Below are 18,759 nucleotides of genomic sequence, written 5' to 3' on the forward strand. Positions count from 1 at the left end.
CTTTGCGACGATGACCGATGTTTCTCCACAGCACCTGATTTCTAATTTCTTGACCATCTCCATTCACTGCCTTCAGTCACTGCTTCTCTGGATACCCTGGCTTCTCTCTAGTCATTGAGTTTCATGACAAGACAATCAACCCACATTAGAATCTTCACTTCATACAGACTCTGTGAACTCAAGTCAGGGTTGGGCTACACACAAGCATACTGCTCTGTGGCCCCATAAAACCATTTCTTAGCACTTGGAAACAATGATCCCGCCCCTAACCCAGATGTATCTCTTTTGGCCTCGCTAATTTTTTCAAGACCTCTTTTCAACTCTTATTTGGATGCTTTTCTCCTCTCCTGCCTAGTGGTCTATGACTAAAGGCTCTAGTCGGAAAAAACTGGCGTTGTGTGAACTCCTGGGCAGTGAATACAAAAATTACACCAAAATGTTAGAGATCCTATAAGCCTTACTGGAAATCACAGTCAGGTTGCCCATCCATTACATCCTTCCCACCTCTATGTTGCAGAGACAGTGTGACACGCATTACTTAGGCAGATTCCCTACATGCGTGGGCACAGGGTTACCAGCTTCATAACGTTTCAGCCTCTTCCAAATCAAAAAACAACATCTGTATTCCCATCACTGGAAAAAATTGGATTCTAAATTATGAGCAAGGGGCGCCTGGGTAGCTCAGTCGGTTGAGCGTCCGGCTTCGGCTCAGGTCATGATCTCACGGCTCATGAGTTCGAGCCCTGCGTCGGGCTCTGCACTGACAGCTCAGAGCCTGGAGCCTGCTTTGAATTCTGTGTCTCCCTCTCTCTCTGCTCCTCCCCCGCTCATACTCTGTCTCTCTCTCTCCTTCAAAAATAAATTTAAAAAAACATTTACAAAAATTTTAAATTATGAGCAACCTACTGTCTCTGTTTCTAACAATGCCTGAATGTGGAAAGGGTCCTGGGGTTTGAAGCAAAAGAACTCTATCTGAAATTAGACACAAAGGGACACACAATGTGTGCGGCTCTCTCGACGCAGCAGCTAGACAATGCTAACACTGTGCCAGGAGGGCGATTTGGGATTACTTCAGGATCTAAAATCTTGATACTTTACATCATCACTTCTCTTATCCACTTTCTTTTAAGTTTATGCATTGGTTTTTGAGAGCAAGTGAGCAAGCGAGCGAGCACTAGTGGGGAGGGGCAGAGAGGGAGAGAGGGAGAGAGAGAATCCCAAGCAGGCTCCGTGCTGTCAGCACAGAGCCTGACGCGGGGCTCACATTCAAGAACTCTGAGATCATGACCTGAGCCAAACTGAAGAGTCAGATGCTTAACAACCGAGGCACACAGGCGCCCTTAACCACTTCCTTAAGAGTCTAGAAAAGGTACCCAAGAACTTTCGGAAAAGCTGCTTCTAGTAGAGAAAATGAGAGGCCCAACTAAGAAATCAAAATAAAAAGAACAGACTGAACAGATGCTACCAAAACAAATGGAGCAAAACATATTAAAATCACTGGTGGGTGAAAATGCTTAGCAAGTGAAAGAAGAAAAAAGAAAACGAGGCAGTAAATTCATCTTTACCACTCCTAACTTCCTCAACTTAAATGAGCAAAACAGAAATACAGCTTGGAAAGGACAGAGACCCCAAAGATCCGCCTTTAGTTGTTGCCAATTCTACTCCTAAAAGTTCAAGCATCAGTGTAATTGAGGCGAGACTCCTGAGTCACAGGTCATTCTTGAAACGGCTTAACGATGGCCTTAGGATGAAGAAGTGACTTTTAAGGCGATCCTGGCATACTATACATTTTATAGCCCAGGTTTAGAAAGACAGAAATCTCTATCAGAGGTGTAAGTAGGGTTCCTGTGTTTATGCTTCCATTTGCTTCTAGAGCACTTATGGGTATACATAAATCGGATCTGGACTCCACCATTAAAAGCTTGCATTGAGAAGAAGGCTGTCATTTTGTCCTTTTTACATGGCCTCTGATGCCACAGAAAAGTACAAAACAGGTAGCTGACTGAACGATCTCTGTGATCTAAATTCTTTAAATGTAAGAAAAGACACACCACTGTGCAAACTAAGCTGAGCAGCTTGTTTTAAAATTGCCAGTTTTGGGGCGCCTGGGTGGCTCGGTCGGTTAAGCATCTGACTTCGGCTCAGGTCATGATCTCGCAATTCGGGAGTTCGGGCCCCACGTCGGGCTCTGTGCTGACAGCTCAGAGCCTGGAGGCTGCCTCGGATTCTGTGTCTCCCTCTCTCTCTGCCCCTCTGCCCCTCGAACTCTGTGTCTCTTCTCTCTCTCAAAAATAAATAAACATTAAAAAAATTGTTTTTATAGAGCATTAAATGTAATCTGTCCCACTGAAATTCAGTCGTCTAGACTATCATTTTATAGGTAAGGAGAATATCAGCGAGAAAAAGTACATGTGCGTGATCTTTTAAGGGCCACAGAGAAAAATTTAAAACCTCAGCTTTTGGGAACGAAAAGCATCTGCAAACTTCAGGATTATAGATATTATGAAATAGTAATTGATGTAAGTAAAGAACAAAAGAGAGCCACAACGAAAAACTAGTAGATACTGCAGCCCACCCCACTGAAGAATGTCAACCGAATCAAATGAAAGCTTCAGCAAATGCGCAAAAGGCAGGACTTTCATTTCCTATCTCCAAGGAATTCTGGCACAGAAGGTGAGGAGAGGAAAAATCAATCATAAAACTGGCTTTCCCTGCTATGTAGGATAAATTAGGTACTATCATTTACAATTACCAATCGCACAAAAAAAGAGATTCACCTTTTCTCAGAAAAACTATTTTGAATCCACTCTCCATAAACTTTCGGGCGGGGTGAGAGAGGCGGCAGTCCTGGTCACCATGAAACCCCTGAGGGCAAGCCACCACCCGGGCCACCTGCTCATCTTTTCTTCAGGGTCTGAGTGAACAGGCGGACCCTCAAGCCATCGGCAATCTCTTGGGACTGAGTACCTCATCTGCTAGCTCATCCTAGACTCAGACAGAAGACTTCTCAGACAGAAGACTTCTTCCTCAACTCATCGTTCTAAGATAAGAATAGTACCCTTTCCCCTTAGCGGTAGGCAACACGAACACACATTAAACACTAACTCTAACAGCGATGAGATACCACTTCGCACCCGTGAGGGTGGCTATTACAAAAGAAGCAAGCCAGCAAACAAACAGAAAATGCCAAGGGGCGAGGATGTGGAGAAAACGGAACCCGCGTGCACGGCTGGTGGGAACGCAAAATGGCTCAGCTGCTGTGCAGAACAGTATGGCAGTTTCACAAAAAATTAAAGATAGAATTACATATGATCCAGTAATTCCCCTTCTGGGAATATACCCAAAAGAACTGAGAGCAAGGCCTCAAACAGGTATCAGTAGGCCAACGCTCATTTTAGTATTATTCACTGCAGCCAAAAGGTGGAAAGTACCTAAATGCCTATCAATGAAGGAATGGATACACAAACTGTGATAGAGCCATAAAATGGAATATGGATTAGCCTTAGAAAGGAAGAAAATTCTGGGGCGCCTGGGTGGCTCGGTTGATTGAGCATCCGACTCTTCATTTCTGCTAAGGTCACTGATTCCAGGGTGGTGGAATTGAGCCCCGCATCAGGCTCCATGCTGACCATGGATCCTTCTTGAGATTCTCTGTCTCTCTCTGTCTCTCTCCCTCTGTCCCTCTCCCCCACTCGTGAATGCTCTCACTCTCTCTAAAATAAAAAACCTCTTTAAATTTTAAAGAAGGAAGGAAATTCTGGCACCTATTACAACATAGATGAACCTTGAAGATATTATGCTAGGTAAAATAAGCCAGACACAAAAGGATGAATATTGTATGACTTCACTTATAAGAGGTACCCAGCCTAGTCAAATTTATAGAGACAGAAAGTAGAATGGTAGTTTCTAGAGAAGGGGGAAAATGAGAAGTTAGAGGGACCGCGTTTCATTTTGGGAAAATGAAAAAGTTCTGGAGGTGGACGGAGATGATGATTGCACAATGATGTGAATGTATTTAATGCCACTGAATGTACACTTCATGATGAATACAATGGTATTACGTGTATGTTACCATAATTTAAAAACTTCCATATATCTATAGAAGTACATAGAGAGCCTTCATGGGGATTTCCACTGGGAAGTAAAGCTGAGTGCGTGAAACTGAGAAAGGTCTTAGCTTTTGTCCTGTTGGAATTTTTTACCATGTACTTGAGTTATTTTCATTATGAATAAAACCGAACAGAATTAAATCAGCATTTACCCTGGAAATTCCTCTCTTAAAAATTCAGCCTAAAAAAACAACCAGGGAAGGTACCATCATGCATAGGTAAGGATGCTGTTTCTAATGTTAAAAATGTAGAAGCAATGTAACTAGTTATTATGTGAAGACTGGTTCAATAAATGCTGGCACATCTCTACAATGGGTGACCATGCACAGGTCTGAAAGAAAACGGGGCCTGTAACATGTTAAGTTCTAAAAGCATGTGACATTTATGACCTCATTAGTGTCTGAAGAAGAGTGACATAGAGATACTACATGCACATTTCTGTTCAGATAAAAGCCTGGAAGGTTCCAAATAAAATGATTGTTCCTGGATAACAGGATTAAGGGCACTTTCTATTTATTCATATTCTTTAACTGTGAAAAATTTGAACGTTTATTTGAGAGAGAGAGCATGAATTGGGGAGGGGCAGAGAGAGAAGGAGGGAGAGAGAGAAAGAAACCCAAGCAGGCTCTGCGCTATCGGTGCAGACCTGATGCGGGGCTTGATCTCACAAACTGTGAGATCAGGACCTGAGCTGAAATCAAGAGTTGGACGTTTAACTGACTGAGCCACCCAGGTGCCCCAAGTTTTTATTATAATAATTATTGCAAAGAACTCCCGTAAGGTCAGAGAGTAACAGGGCTATTTCCATTTTGAGAAGCAAACAAGCAAGGGGTTCAGGGAAGACTCAATAATGCAATGAGTAATTTAGAAGTCACAAAACCTTTAAGGGTACCAGGGGCTACCTGTGCCATCTCCAGACCCTAGCCTGAGGGAGCCAGAGAGGCTCCTGAGGGAGCCAGGGCCAATGCTGAGCCTTTCCCATATTTCACATCTTACAATCAACCTACTTTCACTCATTTCTCAGAAGAGTCAGCAGCTGAATTTTCCATATAAATATCTAATTCTGAGGTCTACTTTTCAGAACTCCCAACAATGATATGTGGCGATAATAATAAAATAATCAGCAAATTTAAGATAACTTTCAGCAAGCAAATTCTCTCAATCCGTTGCAGATGAATATATTTTTTTATTTTAGCCAACCGCGGCCTGCGTTCATGTCCTTCTAGACAAGCAACAGACGCCATTAACAAACTTTTCAAGAAGTTTTCCTACTCTTACAGTAATGTTAAAACAATGTGTTTTCTTTTGTCACAAACTTTTTGTGCAGTTTTGAAAATATTATAAGTTAAAGCCAACAGAAAAAGACATAAAGAGACATACATATTTTATAGATATCATCAACTCTCCCCTTTAAAATGTTTTTCAACAAGAGACAGGAATATGGAAGACATATGACGCATTGTAAGCCTTACTTATCCTGTGGTTTATTTAGGGAATTGTATTTTGCGTTTGGAAAATGACAGACTTCTGCTTTTAGGTAGACAAGTATGAACAACTCACAGCAAGACACAAGACCACCTATCACTAAGCAAACTTTTAGGAAGTCAGATAATTTAGTGTCTTTATTTTACTGTGCATATGAGCAAATGAACATAAATAATCAGTACTACGAAAGTAGCCAAATATCTTTATCTCTCTCTCTCTCTCTCTCTCTCTCTCTCTCTCTCTCTCTCTATATATATATATATATATATATATATATATAAAACAGTTCACCAGGACCCAGAAGTCACTACTCACAGCTTCTCCATTCACCAGGAAAACTCCTGATGTCCATGCCACCCAAGAGTGAAATGGCTCGCAGCTAGCTCACTCTGCGTGGACATACTCTTCTCTCCTAAGTTAACCTGAAGAGCAAGCTGGATTTGTTTACTGCACAAACATCTGTAATTGCTAAACATCTCGGTGACATGGCGTAACAGTTACTGCTTGTGCGAACTGCCCATGTAAATTACTCTCTGCATCGTGCGCACATGAAAACCCAAGACACAGAGAAACCGAAAACATCTGTAAAAATTAATGGCCGAATTGACCAAAGGGCTGGGGCCGGGGGGGGCGGGGGCGGGGGGACTAAAACAGCTAAATAGTTCCAGTGCAACATTTGGCTTTAGAAAAGACTCCTGCACGTTATACGTTCTGCCTTAACATATCCACAGCCTCCCCCTCTGAGGGGGATCCTTGCCGGCATACACTTCACTGTAACCCACCAGGGCAAACCCATTATAAGTCTTGTTAGAAAACAGCGCAGACAAGATGCAAGATTCAGGGGCCTTATTACATCTCTAAAAGCAAAGAAAGAAATACCTCTTCTCCCATCATGCAGTCAGCCTCCTTTCTTCAGTTTGAAAAGGTCCCAGAACTACCCTGGAGCACTCCCACTTCCTTCCAACAGCCAAAGGCACAGAGCCTGAAGGACCCAGCCTACCCCTGAGTCATACTTGGGACCAAATGAGCAATGGAGAGAACAAAGCTCGCATTTGTTTACGGTTCAGGAAGCCAGGGCCGATTCATGGCTTGGGTGGCTTTGCGAGAAGTCCTCCTCCCTCGCCTGCGTTGCTGCAGGAATGTAGCTGTCTCCCGGGGACCCACAGGTGTGACCATTCAGACAAGGAACACACTGAAAGAGTGTTTATTTGGCAGGACCTGGCGGCCACTTCTGTTTAAAACGTCAGAGAGAAAATAAAAAGCCCACTATCTTTCAACAGATAATCTGCTGGGGAGTGACAGAGGTCCAGAAGATGGTTTGTATATGAAATGCCCATTGTAAAAATACCTGTGTTTTAAAGAAATAAAAATTAGTGGTGATACACAAAAATGAGTCATTTAAAAAAAGAAAAAAAAAAATGAAGACGAGAAAACAGCCGTGGCTTTATAGAAACATTCACCCTAGGAAAATGCCAGCAAAACCGTTGCCAGCCGTGCCAGTCGGCAGTACAGTCGCAGATGGTAATAAAATGTTTAAATAGCAATCTTGTTTTTTCCCCAAATGAGATACCACTTGAATCACCACTTGCAATGGATTTGGAGCCCACTGGTTAAGAGTTCAAAGCTCCCGAGCCAGAGTGTCTGAGATCAAAATCCCAGCTGGGCTACTTCCCAGTTATATGATTTTGAGCAACTCATTTAACCTCCATTCACCTCAGTTTCCTTATCATAAAATGGGGATAAAAGATTAAATAAGGAATAGATGTGGAGTGCTTAAAAAAGTACCCGGTACTTTTTTAGCTGGTAAAAAAGCACCCTATTAGCCACTATCACAAATCCAGGACAACTTCACAGGTCAGGTGCCGAGTCAACAGCATCCTGACCTTACTGCAGTCCCCATATACTTAGACTCTGACGGCCCGTTTCGCTTCTTAATTGCGGTTCATTCTTAAATTGTTTACTTGCCCTCATTGAAAAACCACTTATTCACTATCTAGTAACCAACCGCCTGCAGCGTAGGGGGCTTTGAATGAGACGCCATCTCAGGGCTCAAGAAATGTGCAATCTGCTTGGGTAAATAAGACATAGGTCTGTTTATACACCACACATACACACACAAAACACAAATATGGGAGATGTCGGTAGGCTGCAAACGGCGGGGGGTGCAGGCAGTACAGAATTAACATTTGGAATTTAGAGGGCAGATAAGAAATCACCTTACCCAAACCTAATTAAGATGGAGAGAATGGACAAATTGCCCACACAGAAGAATTCCCACTAATTTATGACGATACTTGTCCCTAACGGAGGTGAGCGGAACCCCCCACTTCTCAACTGTGTGGGGTGCATAGTGACTTGTTTCTAAAGAGGCGAATCTAGGAAAGGGGAAAAAACAGAACAACTTTACAGTGAAGAAACCTCATCAACAGGACCCCAGTCAGGTGACCAAAGTCAACACCACAGTGCGAAGTCATGCTGATAGGATGTGCCCTTGATACGACGTGATGAGAATGGCACTTCACCACCGTGGTCTTCCTCCCCCCAAATCCACCGCTTGGGTCTAAGCGTGAGAAAAAAATCAGACAATTGCTAATTTAAAGACACTCTTTTTTTGGCTAATGTTTATTTTTGAGAGAGAGAGAGAGAGAGAGAGAGAGAGAGAGAGAGACAAAGCACGGGTGGGGGAGGAACAGAGAGAGAGGGAGACAGAATCCACAACAGGATCCAGGGTCTGAGCTGTCAGCACAGAGCTCGATGTGGGGCTCGAGCTCACAGACCGGGAGATCATGACCTGAGCCAAAGTTGGACGCCTAACCGACTGAGCCACCCAGGCGCCCCTAATTTAAGGACATTCTGCAAAACTTCTCAAAATTGCCATCATTATCAAAAACATGGCAAGCCTGAGCAACTGTCAGAGCCAAGAGGAGCCTAAGGATATGTAATGTAATGGGGTGTCCTGGGTGGGACCTTGGAACAGAGAGAGGACATCAGGTAAAACCTAAGGAAATCTGAAAAAAGGATGGACCTCAGTTAATAGTCATGTATCAATATTGGTTCACTAATTGTGACAAACATACCATATTAATGTGAGATGTCAACAAGAGAGGAATCTGGGCGTGGGGTAGGTGGGAGCTCTCTCTATTATCTTTACAACTTTTTGATAAATCTAAAACTATTCTAAAAGTTAAACTTTATTAAAAACGAATTAGGAAGATGAGCTTCCTACATTACTATGTATACCTAAATAAATGTGTATCTGTGATTTATAGAGATACATGATTATACTCATGAATATCTGTACATAAATGTCTTCAACAATGCCTCCCAGGCTTCATTTATTATTATCTCTGTATCCTTAGCCTATCTCTTAACAGAAATAGCTGAATGCTGAGTCCTGGCCTTTCGCTTTCCACAATACACAAAAGAGTTTTCTTTGAAAGGAAACTTGGCTCTTCTATCAGTTCTGCTGCCAACCCAGGCTACAGCGGCCTAACTCTAAGAGTGTGCATGAGGTGGGCCCATCTGCCCCTTTCCAAGAGCTACTAGAAGCTCCTGGTGCCTGGCCAATTAGTCATCAACCGCCGAGCCCCGGGGCTGGCACCTCTCCCAGCTACCTCCTCCCCATCTCCAGTCCGCACTGCTTGGCACCTCCCCAGTTATCTCTCAAGTGGCACTCTGATCACGCCACGCCCCAACGGAACTCCCCCACCGACCGGCCAGCTCACCCAGAAGAAGTACAGCTCGCGTGGAGCCGCTGGCAGAGCCCGAGGGGAAGAGCCCACCTCCCCTCCAACCCCCTACGTCCTCCTCCACCGCCACTACCACATCCCCTGTACTCCAGCCAAATCCAGCCCTTCTGCATAACCATGCTCTCTCCTTGTCCATGCACACAGTGCCAGGACCGTGAAACCCCATTTATCTTTTAATACTTTGCTGAAATACCACTTTGCTTAAAAAGATCTCTCTGATACCCCATCCCTTCCTTCTGGACCTCCAGCAGAAGTAGTAGCTCCTTCCCCTGTTCTCTCCGATGCTTTGGACATACCTCTGCTAGTCCTTTTCCCCTGCATCATAATGACTTTTGTCCATATCTACTTTTTCCCACGTACACGTACTCCAAAGCACTGAATGAGAGGCCTGTACGTGGCAGTTGATGCAAGGCGTGATGCAGCGGAGGAGGTGTTAACTCCATTCCAATTAACTACACCAGATCCACCTCACCCCAAATGAATATCCTGCCGGTAAAAAAATCTGCATGTATCATGCTAATACGGAATCCAGACGTGCCTCCTAGCCGATTCCTTTACAAATGGATTGCCACTCCTGAGCTCATTTACCTAGCAATTTCTAGAGCTGCCACTGCTGATCCATAAAAGGCATTCAATAAAGCTTCAGTAAGTGAATGAATGAGCCAATTAATAAACAAATGAAAGAATGAGCCTGTAGCCAGACCACAAGCAGAATGAGTCTTCCTTCATAATTTCAACTGGGTCAGGACAAACCATTATATTCATGTATCCAGTCCACAAATATTTACTGAGGGCCAAGTATAGTTTAACAATGATTTTCAAGGAATCATAAATATGTTGGTGACTAACACAGGCAAGGTCCAAAATCATGGCTCCGCCTGCCTGCCTGCCTGCCTTCTTTCCTTCCTTCCTTCCTTCCTTCCTTCCTTCCTTCCTTCCTTCCGTACTTACTTTCTAATAGCTAATATTTAAGGTTTGGTGATGTCAAACAAACAGCTATCCAGATATAGTGAAATTCAATTCTACTTGTCTGAGTTTGAAATTTTCCATAGTAAAAACTTAAAGAAATGATCCTGGAAGCTGCACTGCTATTTACAGGCATCCCTTCTGTTCTAATAACCAGAAGGGCAGCAATAATAACTACGAACGTTAATCAAGTGATGATTAAATGCCAGGCACTTTTTCTACCCATTTTTTGTGTTACTTAATCCTCACGACAACCATATGGAGCACGTCCTGTTGGTATTCTAATTTTACAGATGAGGAATCTAAAGCAGTGAGTGCTTAAGTAATCTGTCCCAGGAAGAGTCAGAGTTGGGATGTGAACCCAGAAAATCCCGCCTGCATGCTTAATAACCACTGTATGCCTAAAAAAACAAATGTAATGCCTTCTGGGAATGTGATTCTTGGTGATGATCTGGCTGTAATCGAACATTTCTTAGAAAATACTACTATGCTGCATGTTTTAGAAAGTGTATGTCAAGCACATATGAAACAGTAAACAACACCAAACATGTCAAAAAGTAATCCGGTAATACTGTTTCTGGTTCCCTTTCCCTACCAACACCCCCACCCTTACTTCTAAATAAGGAAACCTAACAGAGACACACTGAGGAAAGATAATACATAAAACGAAGTCTGAAAATCCCAGACCATTCACCCAGGCAAATAGTGGGCACCTTAATGCCATCTACTCATTAAAAATCATGGATTTTCCAACCACTCAAGAGACGTCACATAATCTTATCTTTCAGCCAAAATGAGAGCCATCCAATACTTTAAGTCTCAGGTAATCACAACAAGGGTTTGAAACCCAGTTGTGTTTCATTAATCAAAGAAGGTATCGTTAGCTTCTGGAGATCCCCAGAGCTTAGTTCTAGTCTTCAAATGATTAGAGACATAAATCTCTCATTTTTAAGGAACTAAGATCATCACTTTAGATGTTTACATGTTTTAATTTTACTTAAGCATACAGCTTGATGAATTTTTGCTAAATGGATAAAAAGACTGCCTATGTACAAAAAGAGTAAAATTTCTCTTACTGCAATTTGGCTGATTAAAAAAAATGATTAGTAGCTCATTTATATACAATTTTAATTCTCACTCTGTTACAAGTGAAAGTTACAATGTTGATATCATAAAGGCATGAATTTGGGTGACAAATGAGATCCAAGATGATTAGAGCTGAAAAGAGACTGTCACAAACACAATGTCGGGTTGTGGGATACAGTAGCAAATGTAGAAAGAACACAGGATCATTGCAAGAGAGAGATATCAGAAGTCACGAATGGCCATCAGCTAAGACAGACCGTGGAAGAAGAGCTTCTTGGAGAATTTCTTTGTAGGGAATCCAGTAAACAACCAATGTAAAGAGCCTGGGCATGGAATGAGCTGGCACCAAAAAGCCAAGATTATTCTACACAAAGGCATATCAGGTTAGGTCCTGGGGACTCCCTTGAGTATCGGTAATTTACCCACCTATGTGTAATACCTGCCATTCCTTAAGTGTTTAGGCAGATGTGATCACCTGAATGACTCATGAAAAGGGAAGGAGTTTAGAAAAAGACGGGCCAGGCTGGGGTCACAAGGAAGCAGCCTGATGAGGAAATTCCCTCTTGGGTCCACAGGTGGAGGACAGAAGGTACCAGTCATATTCATGAGAATAAGGGTCTGTCTGGGATACCTTCTTGCTGACAGTTTTCCAACCCAATATCCAGGCTGATGACTTCCAAATCTACATCTACAGTTCTTTCGTGATCACCACTTATTTATCCAACAGCTGGATGCCTCCACCTGATGGTCCCACAAGTACCTCAAAAATCCTCTCTCCTCCCCAAATATCTTTCTTCTCTAGTGGGCTCTAGCCAGGGAATGATACTACCGTCCACCTGGCTGCTTAAGCCAGTTGCCCAAGACATCGTTTTCAAGTCTTCCCTTTCCTTTATCCTCCACATACTATCAAATTTCTTCATTCTACCTTCAAAGTATTTCCCCAAACCACCATGACAACACTTCAAAGCTGTTAGAAAAACTATTTCCCTTATCTTGATGTTTCCTGTCATGTAAAATGGAGCCCAAATGGACACTTGATGGACACAACTGGACACTCCTAGAACTCCCTGCTCCCTTATTCACTTTCTCAGGGGAGAAGGAAATGACTTCTCTGACAGGTAAATTTCAGAAAAATTAATTGGGCGCATTCAGCTCAACTCTTCTCTTTCCTCCTCTTTGAAGTTGGCCTCTGCTCTTCCCCAAGGGGCAGGCCCTTCTATCTCACATGGGTCTGGCTTTAGTTCAGTGTTGCTGATACTGGGTGGGTGGGTCTGTCTAATTCTGGGGATCAGCTGGCAGGCCCATTTGGCTCTCACCTTCATCTATGTCCTTCAACTTTGCCTTCATCAATAACAACACTGCTATATAACATAGGTAGAGAAAGGTGCACAAATCTTAAGTGTACAGCTTTGAGGAATTTTCACAAAATGAAATAAGATCTATATCAATAGAGAAATATACCATATTCATGGATTGGGAAGGTATCAATTCTCCCCCAAAAGTATATATAGAGTCAACGCAATCTTAATCAAAGTTCCGAAAAGGGTTTTGTTTTTTTGGTGTTTTTGTTTTGTTTTGTTTTGTTTTGTTTTGTTTTGTTTTGTTTTTGGTGGTAGTGGTGGTGGGGTGATGACAAGGTAACTCTAAAATTTATATGAAAATACAAGGGGTCAAGAATAGTCCAGGAAACCTCAAAGAAGATGAACAAAGATTGAGGACTTATACTCCCAGATATCAAGAATGACTCTACAGCTACAGTAATTGAAGTAGTAGAGAATGAGTGCAGGGACAAATATAGACCAACAGAACACAGAGTTCAGAGATGAACTAAAACATACACAGACACTTCAATTATGACAAAGGTGATAACGGCTGTGCAGTGCAGAAAGGACAATCTTTTCAATAAACACTGCTGGATGAAAGGGATACCCATACTGAAAAAGGAGCAAAAATATTATGTTGATTCTCCATCCACTGACTCATCTTATTCATTAACTGGTTTAGAACCTAGATGGGGGCGGGGGGTTATTGAGAGAGTCAAAATAAGTTTCTGTTAACCTCTTTTCTGAATTTTAGTTACCCTATCTTCTGTAATCCACTCCTCCCATTGCAAATTGGAATACTTTCTCTAAATCACCTACCCAATCATGTCACTCTCCTGCTGAAAATAGCTCCCTATTGATGCTCCTCATTGCCTTTAAGATCACGTCTAAACTACTTAACAAGTCACCAGGCCCTTCCTGACCTGGGCCCTGTTCCTTTTTATTTTCATCTCTCCCCACTTCCTGCTGAAGCCTCAACATGTGTTCTGTGCTATCTCAATTTCCCTTTCAGGCATTAATACATGTTGTTCTTCTCACCTTAACAACTCTATACTCTTTGGCTTCATGAATGTCAACGGGACGCCATGGTTCTCAGCCTAAACATCACTTCCTGTAAGCCTATAGACATCACATCCTATAGGAAGTCTAAACATTATTTCCTGTATGAAGGAGGTACACTTGTACATGAACACTCACTCTCCAGCCTCCCTCACAACTCACCACTTCCGGCCATGCACCTTGCTCTCAACCTGTGGCATTCACCACACCTGTATTGTTATTGCTTGTTTATTGTTCTGCAGCTCCACGAGGGCAGTGACCTGGTCCTGTTACCCCAGTGCTGAACATATAGTGAGTACTCAATAAATACTAGTTGAAACGAGTTACATTTATAATTTCAAAGTATTTTCTGTTATATAACATTTTGTAAAGTCCTAAGAGGTAGGATAGGTGTACAGAGTATTTCCATTTTACATATGGCCCAGTTGAGGTTAAGTGATTTTGTCAGGGTCAATCGGCTAGGACAATGGTACCATGCTCTTCTAATCTTCTGATATTTAACTTGGTTCATCTTTAGCCACACCGTATTTTCCATTATTTTAATACAACACATACTTACCTCTGAGCTTAGTTTAAATGTTACATATTTTTCCCAAGGTTCTTCTTTTTTTCTTTAACTTTCTATCAAGGGAAATTTACAACATATATAAAAATAGACTATAGGCTACTGACCCACCATGTATTCACCACCCAGTTTCAACAATTATCAACTCATGACCAGTCTCGTTTCCTTTGTGCCCTACCCACTCTTCCATCTTCCAAATTGCTGGAAGCAAAATCTCAGACATTAAGTAACTTCATCGGTAAATATTTCAGTTAAATGGTGCATTAAACAAATCATTCACAGGCATATCCAACCGGTAGTATTGAAAGGACTCAGAAACGGGGTCCTTCCTTATAGCTCGATCAATTGAGAAGCGAGAGTACTATTTCCCTATTGTTGGGGTGGGGAATGTTACGTAATACCTCTCCTGCTGTATAATTATCAGCCTTTGGTCACTCTGGTTAGGCTGATATGGATTAGAGCATGGCTAAAATAAGCACAAAATTTTCCAGCAACTGAGAAAAGTGGATCTCAAAACTTCACAACCTGAAGGGACAATATAATATACTTGCAGTTGTTAAAAATTACAAAATACCTTTTTTCCTTCGTCCAACTTATCAAACCAGCCATCTAAGAAAGCCAACTGCCCCAGCCCATGTGGAAGACCCGCTTGGATCTCAACCTAACAAATGCTGTCACATGAGATTCAGTCTGTGCTTCTGCAAAATCAAAATAGTGAGCTCAATTCTCCAAGGAAACTTCCTTCCTCAAATATAAATCTTGGACACAAAACCATCTCAAAAGTGACGAGAACCAGGCTGCGCACTAGTAAAACATTATTGCGCTCACCAGCCCTCATGCCAGGTTGTGCAATAAAATAATGGATCCATAAATCTATGCAGCTATCCATAGTGCCAACAACAGTGGATGGAGATAGTTTTGAGTCCTTTTAGATGCTGTAAAAAATTGTCCACAGCCAGTAAAGCAAGCTGGGAAGTTTATGTTTTCCCCAGGGGCTCCGCAATGAGAAGCAGGTTAAGACTGCTGCCAGCACATGGTTTCCTTCTGCAAACAAATCATGAATCAAGATGCATACACATGCACACACATATATATATATTACTCTGATGATGTTAACATGTCATGTCACCAAGGCCAATACAATAAATCTCTGCTTCACAAAACCACAGTGAACCAAAAAAACCACCATACTTTCAACTATATACCTATTACCTAATCCTACCCAGTCCCGTCATATTATAGAGGTCTGTAATCTCCAGAGTGCCACGTTAATACAGTTTTAATACTATTCATGCACCTATTACTTACTGAACACACCTAACCTACCAGGTGCCACATGGTGTTCTAAGCACATAGCATATATTGGTGAACAAAGTAAATAATAAACATAATAAAAAATAAATCCCATGTTAGAAAGGGCTGCATGCTGTGGAAAACAAAAAAATGCAGCACAAGTAAGCAGGGTGAGCTAAGGGGACGGGTCTCGGGACGAGTGGGCCAGGGCACGGCTCATTGAAAAGGTGAAGTCCGAGCAAAGCAGCCGGGGAAGAGGCATGCAGGCAAGTGAGCAGGTGGATACAGGGTGTCTAGCCACGAGAAACCACTGCGGTAAAGGTCCCCAAGGGGGAAAGTGTTTGGTATGCTTAAAGAAAAGCAAGGGGCCAGGACAGAGGGAGCGAGGGGAGAAGGCGAGGGAGAAAGTCCAAGGGGTAACAGAGTCGAGTCACTTCAGCCTGGGGGCCCTGGGGAGGCCTTTCACTTTGGTTCTCTGGGGAGCCTCTCCAGGGGTGCAAGCAGAGGAGTGGCACGATCAGACTTGGGATTTCAAAGGATCACCCTCACTTCACTGTTGAGACTAGACTGTAGGGGAAGGGGAGAAGCAGAAAGCCCTATTAGGAGGCCACTGGGTGATGATGAGAGAGCAGGGGCGCCACGGAGGCGATGAGGTGATGAGTCGTGGTGGGTGCTCAACATTCACAGGAGGCAGAGCTGATGGAGTCTCCTGATGGATCGGACGCGGGTTATGAGAGAAGGAAAGAAGTCAGGGATAACCCTAAGGCTTTCGTCCCGAACCTGTAGGAGGGGAAGTAGGACGCCCTTCCCTGAGACGGGGAAGGCTGTGGGCAGAGTGGTTTGAGGGGGATGATGAGGAGTTCAGGGTTGGACAAGCTGGTAAGAATTTAAGGTCTTCACGTGGAGATGTGCAATTTGGCAGCTGGGCATGTGGCCCTGGGGTCCAGAGGAAAAGCGTGCTGAGGTACAAACTTGGGATTGTTATTTGTGATGCCGATACTGCTACTGCTAATGACCCAATTTACTACTGTGGTCAGAACAAGTATTCATAGCATTAATAAAAGTCACACACACACACACACACACACACACACACACACACACACACACTGTCCTTCTACACAGAGGAGAATAAGACCACGAATCATAAAGCAAACAAAAGGCATTAAGTGTTTGCTGACCAAGTCAGCGGTCATGTTCATTTCAACCACTGGAGTAAAATGAAGAAAAGCTACATCCATCGTTCCTTCCCAAGACGGGACTTGCTCTTTTGTAAATACTTACAGGAGTCTGAGAGTGATCATGTGAAAGAGAAATGAGCTCGCAAGCTGGTATAGCATCTAGACAGTTTTCAGATCTTGAGACACATCGTCTATTGCTTACTGAAAGAAACAAGGCTGGCTCCGATAAGCTGCAGTGAAAGAAGTGCACATGGAACAGTCTTTCATGTCTAAATCTTTCTGCCTTTTTTTCATCCTCAAGAGAACTAAGTGTCCAAAAGTTTCCCTTCCAGATTGTTTCTAATGCATGACACCGGGCAAGTTTGCTGGGGGCAAGAGGTGGGTGGAAGTTCCACAGCTGTGGAAGATGATGGCAACTTTGAAAAATTCATTTCACCCGAAAAATGGAAACCATTTTAAAGCCACTGATAAACCTGCATTAGAGGTGCTGCCAATGTCCCATCCCCCAAGCCTACTGGCACGAACATCAAAGCAAAAGATTCAGCACTAAATCGAATTCACCAACATTCCTTAAGCACAGCACGAGTGTAGCTTATTACGATCTGGAAAATTCCACAGAATTTATCAAATTCTAAGTAAAGCTATGGTGCTCGGAAGCGTACCACAGTAGACATCACCGACAGCCACAAGTGCGAGGGCTCTGGGTGTGTTGCTGTGGCAACCGTGTACTCGGCAGCAGGACGCCGCCTGCCTCTCGCCAACCCAGAACCAGAGGTGGAAGAAAACAGCCAGCTTCCTGATGGTAACCATCCAGGGAGTCTCAGCACGGCCCGTCTCCATCATACACACACGCAGGAGGCTTCCTTTCGGCAGTCTGAAATCATTCCCACCTAACTCCTAGAGGAAAAGCGCACAACCCTTTCCTCTACCGCAGAACCAGTCAACCAACACTCGCAGGCATGAGGCACTGGAGACGAGGACGAGGAGAAGCGAAAGATGAGCCGGGTCCAGGCATGAGGGGCTTTTCGGGGGCGGGGGGCGGGGAACCGAGAAGTGTAGGTCCATTTGAAAAGTCATACAGAGACACATTCCATTGAGAGATCAGTAAGAAAAGAAGCCACAAACTGGAGCGTGAGCCCTTCCGGGAAAGCAGTTCCCACACGGAGGGAGCACCTCAAAGGGGAGAAGGCGAACAGCCCGCACATGAGGACGCCGACACCCCCAAAAGAGGCGTAAGGAGTCTCAGATGCCAAGCCCTACAACGGACTTTTGGGTACTCTGCACTATGTTGAAATAAAGCAAAAACCGTCGAACATACCTTCTCCACCGGTAGAAAGTCATTCTCTACTTCAATCGACCTTGGTCTTAGTTTTATTGGTTTGTCTTTGAATATATCTCCAAAGCCCACTCCCTTAACTTTCTTCGGCTGGATTGCTGCGGTTGCGACTGTCCCGTTGGCACCTTCGGATTTGGTACTGCTCGAGTCACCCCCATCACTCTCGGAGCCTGTGGTTTCCCTTAAACCTGTCAAGAGTGGGGACGGGGAGAGAAAGAGCTCAGAAATCAGCCATAGCTGTGAAGCACCTCACAGCCAGCCAGGAGCCACCTCTGACAGTGTTTCTGGGCACAGGATAACCTGCACTGGGACTTTTCATTTAGCGTGTCGAATACGTTGCATTTGGGTGGCTCTGAGTTTTGTTCGATCTCCCCACCCCCAGCCTTTAATTTTAAGAAGTGAATCAAAATTCTTTTAAAAAAATCTAATTTCAAAGCAGATCTCTTTGTAAGCGTGATATTTCACCTCTCTTCAGCCGGAACCTGATTCTAATACAAATTTGTTTTGCCACAGTCTGTGCAATAACAACCCTCCCCACCCTGTCCTCGCCTCCCCACCCAGTCAGTACCACATACTGTACCTCCAATCTCTATGACTCATGGCAATTA

At 43.4% G+C, this 18,759-nt stretch overlaps 1 protein-coding gene across 10 annotated transcripts in view; it reads right to left on the reverse strand.

Moving 5' to 3' along the window:
• SH3KBP1 (SH3 domain containing kinase binding protein 1) overlaps positions 1–18,759 on the reverse strand; it is a 334,334-nt gene that overhangs the window by 117,352 nt on the left and 198,223 nt on the right. For 8 of the 10 annotated variants that reach the window (XM_043570579.1, XM_043570581.1, XM_043570580.1 and 5 more), the window contains one exon: positions 18,134–18,339. The exons of 1 other annotated variant lie outside the window; for it this stretch is intronic. In XM_043570579.1, coding sequence (XP_043426514.1) covers positions 18,134–18,339 — 206 coding nt within the window. Of the gene's footprint in view, positions 1–6,473; positions 6,592–18,133; positions 18,340–18,759 lie in introns of those variants that run through there. One more of the 10 variants, XM_043570584.1, reaches the window with a different exon arrangement.

Source organism: Prionailurus bengalensis, chromosome X, assembly GCF_016509475.1.
Source record: "Prionailurus bengalensis isolate Pbe53 chromosome X, Fcat_Pben_1.1_paternal_pri, whole genome shotgun sequence".
NCBI lineage: Eukaryota > Metazoa > Chordata > Mammalia > Carnivora > Felidae > Prionailurus > Prionailurus bengalensis.